Below are 7,802 nucleotides of genomic sequence, written 5' to 3' on the forward strand. Positions count from 1 at the left end.
TGCCCCGGAGGTGACCACATGGCGTGGCAGACCTCTCCTGACCCGCCCGCTGCTCCCCTCAGCAGTGTACTTCGTCGATCTGCCTGTTCTCCCCAATCTGTCTCTGGTGAAGTCTTTCGCCACCCCTGAGTCTCTGGCCTGTACCCAAGTTCTGTATGCACAAATAAATAAATCTTTTAAAAAAATTTTTTTTCAGATTTAAAAGTCATATTAATTATATTCAGCCTTGGCAAGTAATAAAAGATGTCAATTTAGTTGATGGTCTCAAGTCTAGAAGGTTGATCTAAATGAATGGTTTCTGTATATTTATTTTAAAATTTTATTTATGCATACAAGAACTGGGGTGTTGGCCAGTGAGGAGCAAAACAGAAAGGTCTGCTGCAACATGTGGGTCAGCTCCCTGTCCAGGAATGGAACTTGTACTGCAATGGCTGCAGTAGCTTCACAGTGCTGCGACAACCTCTTGAGCCACGAGGGAAGCCCTATGTGTTTATTTGAAAGCTATTTATCATGGCTGTTTCAATGACTTTGATTTTTATAATTTATACTAGAAAAAGAAACTCAACAAATCACCATTAGCATTTTTTAAATCTCTCAGTAGCACCTTAATACACTTGTACTCCCTGAAAAGCAATCTTTTATATTTTGTCCAATTCATTAAGTCTCAGACAATTCACATTTATATTATTTGTATGTATTGACCATCCATGAAGAGTGTTAAAGTATGTAACAAATTGAATATTCACTACTCTTTCTTTCAAGTCAACTGGGTAATAAAATATGCAACCAGTAAGGACATTTTACTCAAATGATCAAAGAAATAAGAATTCCAAACCTAAATAGAGAAAATTTTCATACAAAAAGGCAAAGTAGGCTCTCCCTGGTGGCACAATAGGTTAAAGCACCAATTTATGAAGCTTTCAGCCACTGCAGCAGGAGTTCAATCCCAGTTCCATCCAGGCCAGGGAGCTCACCCATGTGGCATGGCAGACCTCTGCTGACCTACCCACCACTCCCCTCAGCAGTGTACTTTGTCAATCTGCCTGTTCTGCTCCCCACTGTCTCTAATGAATCCTCTCACCCACACCTCTGACCCAGTTCTGTAAGCATAAATCTTAAAAAAAAAAAAGGCACAAGTTATATTTCCAAATAATAAAAAGGATTCCAAAGACTAAACAACAAAATGAAAAGTGCCGATGTTGGGGGGAAAAAACTTAACCTTCATATGTAAAACATAATTTGATAATGATTACACCAATTCATTGATTTCCCCACTCAACAAATATTCCAGTAATTACATGCCTATTTCTTTTGTATAAATTAGGAATACAACCCAGACACACCAGGTACAAAACAGATTTTTTTACTCTCCAGAAACAACAAAATAGCAATGTGCCAAAAAAGGAAAAATCTGACTCTATACATTTAAGCCTTTCCAAGTTGTAATATGTAATATTGATATTTCACATATTTCATGAAGTGGTGTTAAAGTCTGATAATTAGCTCTGTGTCAAAAACTTAAGGAAAAATTGCCCTAAAAACTCCAAATTTTATTAACTAATTTGGACTCAATGGTAACACTTTACAAAACTGTTATTCTAGATTCCTTTGGGTTCCATACAAATTCTAAGTGCTAAATTTCACATTTCAAAAAGCAGTTCAAATAATCTTATAATTCCTGACAGCAACCCATGTTGTGAAAAGGGGTGGTTTCAAAAAAAAAATAAAAACTATAATCACAGCATGTAACTACAGAAAAACACTGAAAATGAAAATATTCTGTGTGAAAATTGGCAAATGCCAGATTATGTTTTTTCTTTATTGAAGTAACATTGGTTTACAATATATACGATTTATGGGATTAGGTTCACACCTCCTCAGATGTGCAAACGACAATATTAACATTATTATAATGCCAACATATTTTCAATAAAATTAGAGATTTTAAAATATTTATTCTATCACTAATTAAGAAGTGCTACCTCAAAATCTGTTACATGAGAAACAATGCATAAATCAATTTATGAAAACTAGTAATTAAAACTTAAGAGATCAAAACTGAGTTCCCCAAGGAACACCTCAGAAAATTAGCATTGGAATTAAACTGATGAAAGTAAAAATATTAATAGATAAGGGAGTAGGAAAAACAATGTAAAGACACAGCAGGAATAACCCCTTTTATTAACACAAACTAAGATTTCCTTCTGCAGACTGTAAGTGGTCTAAAAACTGAGTTAATTATATGTACACACATAAACAGCATTCAACCAAATCAATCTCCCAGCCTGGTCCCAATCTATGCTTTACCAGTATTTTCAGGCACCTTATATTCAAATTCATGTCAAAGCTAATCACTACATCCAGGTCAGTTCAATAAACACTTATTAAAGATCCTAGAAGTGTCAGGCTCTATGCCAGAAAGTATGCTGACAGCTGAGGATACAGCAGTGAATTAAGACAATGAATAAGCAATGAATAAGACCTGGTCTCTGACTTCTAGGAACTCCTCATTAACCTCATATGAAAAATTACTTATTCCAGAGCCCACACCAAGTATCTCTGGCGTGCACTAATTATGACATAGCCTTTGTTTCCTATAAAACAAAACCTTCATATACTTTTTCTACTAATTCATAATATGCTACAGGTATGATGACATTTTCCAAAACAATTTCTTTTGCTTGAGCTGAAGATAATAAAAGACTAAAGATTATTACATAACATACCATATGCAGGTGTACAAAGAAGATCCTCAATAACATAAACCATTATTATTCTCTTGTCCTATTTTCTGCCTGCAAACAAGATCTGATATATAGGGAAAAGTAGGCAGAATAGGTTTTCAAGCTTCTGCACAAGCCTACACTTTTTAGGTTGGAGGAAAGAGAAAGAACGTTTTGAGAAAAAGCAAGTGGAAATTAGTGGTTTAAAAAAAGTTAAGAATGCAGTGGAGTGTATAGAGGCAGTTCTCCAGTTTCCACCTTATTACTGTCAGGTCCAATGGTGGCATAGGAGGTATCTTGGTAACACTCACCTCTGTTAACAAATGACCTCTCTTAATAGAATACTGAACATGACAATGTCTACCAACAAAAGGGAATCAAATATATTTATACCATGACAATTTCCAAAGATAAGATGTACAATAAATAACTACAAGGTGGTAGTCTGGTAAGAAAGATAATTTCCAGGCAGTCCAGAGAACGAGGGCTAACAGGAACTGGTCAACAGAGGACATTCTGGACAGTGTTATCAATATAGGACCGTATTTTGAGCCTAGAAAAACAATATGACCACAATATGACTCAAGTTTCTTCACAGAAGGCTGGACATTAAGCCTTGTTAAATCACAGTACTTCCCTATAACAAACACTATTTTTTTTTAAAAGATTTATTTATTTGTACATACAGAACTGGGGTACAGGTCAGAGGCTCAGGGGCGGTGAAAGGCTTCACCAGAGACATAGTGGGGAGCAGAACAGGCCGAATGACGAAGTACACTGCTGAGGGGAGCAGCAGGCGGGTCAGGAGAGGTCTGCCACGCCATGTGGGCTCCTCCCGGGCAGGCGGGGATCGAACTCATGCGGAAGTGGCTTTAGCTTCTTAGTGCTGTGCTTTAACCCGCTGTGCCACCAGGGAGGGCCTATTTTTTTTTTTTTTTTTTTTAAAGTAAATTCCTAGAGCAGCCTCATGGCTTTTGGAAAAAAAAAAAAACAGTCAAGTTCTGAGTGATAGTTTTCTTTGTCAACTTCCTGAATATAAGGCCCTCTTAAAAAAAAACCCTGAAGTAAAACTAAAGTGAATATAAAAATACAGTCTATTACAGGGGACTCCCTATAACGAACTATGAAACTATCAGCACCCACTGCAGTGGAGCTAACCCACATGGCACAGCAGACCTCTCCTGTCTCACCTGCTGCTCCCCTCAGCTGTGTACTTCAGTCACTCCAACTATTTTGCTCCTCACTGTGTCTCTGATGAATCCTCTCACCTCCCGTCATACCCACCTCTGGCCTACACCCCAGCTCTTCTATGCATAAATAAATCTTTAGAAAAAAATAAAAGATAATCTATTATGGAAACAAATTCCCTTGTTCTAGACATATTAATGTGGCCTAAGACTTATTAACCAGCTATTAATATCTTCACAGTCACATCACCAACCTATCAGGTAAATTCAAAAAAACTACCTCTAGTTTAGTTCTTCCCAGATCTGCAAAACTTTATTTTGGTTTCATTTTGTTCCACCTTGAGCTGTTACCTAAATCACATTTTCTACTATACGTACAAAGACCTACAGAGTAATGCAGTGAACTATTAACTCAAATGGGCAAAACATAGATTATCACCTACAGGCATTGTTTTAGTCAATGAAAACAAAAGATTAACCCAATTCCTACACTCAAGGACTCAAAAGTATAGCACAATTACAATGTAAGTGTCAAATAGAAGGGAGCATGAAGTATTCCGACTGGGATGTTACAGAAAGAATCCACTGAAACTATCATACAATGCACATTTTTCAGTTTCTTCCAAAGAGAGAGCATAAGATTTGTCACATGCACATAACTAATAATATAATTAAAATAACAGTGGCTTTACTGTTGTAAAACCTAAAGGCCAAAAATCACATCATGAAACCAAGCCATAAAAAGGTTTAGAAGACCCTACAGATTAAGTCAGACATTTGAAGCTATTTTCTAACTTCCAGTCTAATCACCTCTTTTCCCTGGAGTAGTAAATTTTTTAAAAACCAAATATGAGGGCCCTCCTGGTGGGGTAACAGGTTAAAGCGCAGCACTATTAATCTATCCGCCGCTGCAATGGCTACCGTTAAGTCTGATTCTGAGCCAAGGAGTTGACCAGCATGTCAATGTGGACCTGTCCTGTCCACTGCTTCCCTCAGTAGTGTGTTTCAGTCAATTCGCCTGCTATTCCCTACTCTATCTCTGAATACTTTCACCACCACACCCCTCCCCCCACACACACCCCAGTTTTGTATGCATCTTTTTAAAAAATCAGATATGAATATGATGTGCTCAACCATATTGTTTTCATATCTACATACACTCACCATCCATAAACAGATTTTTTTCTGTTAACTCTAACTCCTGAAAAAGCTTAAAAATTTTTCTCCTAATAAGTAATGTTATTTATAAACAAAAGGTTTCAACCTCTGATTTCCTTAATTGTAAAAAAGGTTAATCAATGTACAAAATGATGTAAAAATAAACTGTTATAAAATTTAAAAAGGTTAATCATAAATCTGTTTTGTGCCATCATTAATTCACATTTAGCTTTTTGACCCTACCGTTCTTCCTATAGTAATAAAGAAATCAACACACCTGAGATGCTATCTTATAATTATGTTGCATCCTAAAGAAGATAGCTGTCATCTCTTTGACAGCACTCAAAATGCAGAACTGAGTCTCTAACACGTATCTGCTACCTTACTTAAAAATTAAAAAGCTCATCTGGAGCACCGAAAGCCCTTAAAGAACAGCTGAAATGTATTACAGTTAATTCGTACCCCCTTACAACTTCATGACAAAAACCTGGCACAATCCATTTAGCCTATTACTACTAGCTATGTCCCCCTGAAATGTGGTTACTGAAATATATAAAAACAAAAATATTTTCTACTATGGAAAAAATCTATTATTTTCTAAAAATGGAAACTAAAACTATACCCATCTCCTTTATTTTATGACACTATAATCAATCACAGAACGTACAAAGTCAGGCGGGGGAGGGGGTGGGGAGGAATGCCTGAGCATCTAAACAAAATATAAGTCAAATTTTATATATTTACTAAAAAAAAAAAAATCCTCTCCAATAAAGAGCAATTAATGCCCTCTAAGAAAAGAAATGGGGAGAGTCCTGAGATATTTTCTCTTGGCAAACACTAGTCCAGAATGTTGCAGGGGATTCCTGGGCCGGCTGGTTCCAAGTTGATTCACAAATGGGATAGAATTCCCCATTTTTGAGGTGTGAAAAATAAAACAATTCTGCTCTTCCATTAACCCACCTGCTTTCAGTCCCATACTAATGCCTCGTAGATACATAGGCAAAAAAAAAAGTTCGTCTTTCCCTTTCTGGGCAATGATTTCAGGACCTCCTCGTTAACAAAAGGCACGGAAAACGTGCACAGGTGGGCTAGAAAGGGGAGTGGCTGAAGTCAGACGGCTCTCGGGACAGCGCCCCCACGCCCTCTGTCCCTGCGCGGCACCTGAGAAATCACTGCGCCCCACACCTCCACCCTTCTGCCAAGACGCTGCGAGCGAATTCTTCGACCTATTACACTTCACCCGCACCTTGGCGAGACAGAGGGTATTGTCTGGAGTCTCCCGTGCCCAGGAAAGGCAAGGAGGAAAAATGAAAGGAGGAGAGAGAATAAAGAACAAGGGAAGAGGAAGTAAAGCAACCGGGAACCCGCACGCTCCGCTGGGCAAAACTGGCTTCTCCATCGATCACTCAACTTAATTCAGATCCCAAAAGCCCATACCCCCGGCCCAAAGGCAGCAGCCTGGACGAGCCGGCCGGAGTGCCCGGCGCTTCGCCGACACGGAGCGCGGAGGCAGGGAGAGGGAAATGGGCGTGTAGGCTGGGCCTGGCTGGCCGGAGGCCGGCCTCGGAACAAAGCCGCCCGGCTCCCCCTACCTGGGGCGAGCGCGGCGGGCGGCTGGCGGCGTCCCAAGGCTCCCCGCACCGCCACGGCCCGGCGCCGCCCTGGCCCCGGGGACTGCCCCCCGGCTGGGGGCACTCACGGCCCCCACACCGCCTGCGAGCGTCGCCCCTTCGGGACAATGGGCCCCCTCCCCCGCCTCCAAGCGAGGAGATACAAGGTAGAGAAGCGCAGCCCGCACCGAGCCCGGCGCCCGGAAAGTGAAGGCTGAGGCGGTCGAGGAGACGCGAGAGGATGGCGGCGGCCGCGGGCGCCCAGGGGCCACTCCCCGGACCGTCCAGGGCGCTCCCTTCAGCCCCACCACCGCCGGAGGCGGGAGTGCAGAGCCGCCGCCTCCCCGCCCCAGCCGCGGGAAGCGGGGTCTGCACACAAAGAGAAGCAGGATCCCCACCCTTCGCCAGTGCCAGGGGCCGGACTGCCCGACGCGCTCCGGCCGCCCGACGGGCGCTCGGGCCCGCCCAGCCCGCACCCCGCCCGCCCGAGCGAGACGCCCCTCTCCCCGACTTACCCACAGCTCTGTGCCCCAGCTCATGGCGGAACTTGAGGCCAGCCGGCCGTCTAGCAGTCCCCGTGCCCGTCTGTCGGCTCTGCCGTCAGTCTGTCCGACCTCCTCTGGCGAGTGGCTGACTCGCGGCTCCGCAGCTCTGCTCCGAAGGTACCGCCACCGCGGGGCTCCCCAGTGAGTGAGAAAGACGCGACTGAGAAGCTGCCGCCGCCGCCGCGTCCCCGCCTCCCGGAGCCGGCTGGGAGGGGGCTAGGGAGGAGGGGCACAGACAGGGGAGGGGGCGGGCGCGGTGCACCCTGGGATCGGGGCGGACCCGCTCCCGCCTGGCCACGGGCCGCAGGGTCCACTTGTGCAAAGGTACCTCTCCTGCTGGCTCTCTTCCCGCCGGTGCGTCCCTGCTCGGACTGTCCACGGCCGCCGCCGCTCGAAATTCTATCTCCAATATGATAAAGGAGAGAGAAGACGCCTACCTCCCCTCTTTGCCCTAAGCCCCCTTAGACGAGGCAGCTCCAGTCCCCCGCCCTTCCTGCTGCTTACCTTCTCCGCTTGGGAGAAACCTCACCCAAATCCTTGGGTTTCTATTGTGAAAAATTGTTAGAAAAAGGTGTGGCT

At 43.4% G+C, this 7,802-nt stretch overlaps 1 protein-coding gene and 1 pseudogene across 4 annotated transcripts in view; one reads left to right on the forward strand and one right to left on the reverse strand.

The window, feature by feature from the left end:
• LOC101619945 overlaps positions 1 to 6,896 on the forward strand; it is a 21,425-nt pseudogene extending 14,529 nt beyond the window's left edge.
• Positions 1 to 7,395, reverse strand: part of FNBP1L (formin binding protein 1-like) — a 75,326-nt gene extending 67,931 nt beyond the window's left edge. For all 4 annotated transcript variants that reach the window (XM_004689769.2, XM_012730185.1, XM_012730186.1 and 1 more), the window contains exon 1: positions 7,194 to 7,395. In XM_004689769.2, coding sequence (XP_004689826.2) covers positions 7,194 to 7,217 — 24 coding nt within the window. In that variant the 5' untranslated portion in view covers positions 7,218 to 7,395. The remainder of the gene's footprint in view (positions 1 to 7,193) is intronic.
• Positions 7,396 to 7,802: the final 407 nt, after the last annotated feature.

Source organism: Condylura cristata, unplaced genomic scaffold, assembly GCF_000260355.1.
Source record: "Condylura cristata isolate star-nosed mole 26May11 unplaced genomic scaffold, ConCri1.0 scaffold00026, whole genome shotgun sequence".
NCBI classification, from domain to species: Eukaryota; Metazoa; Chordata; class Mammalia; order Eulipotyphla; family Talpidae; genus Condylura; species Condylura cristata.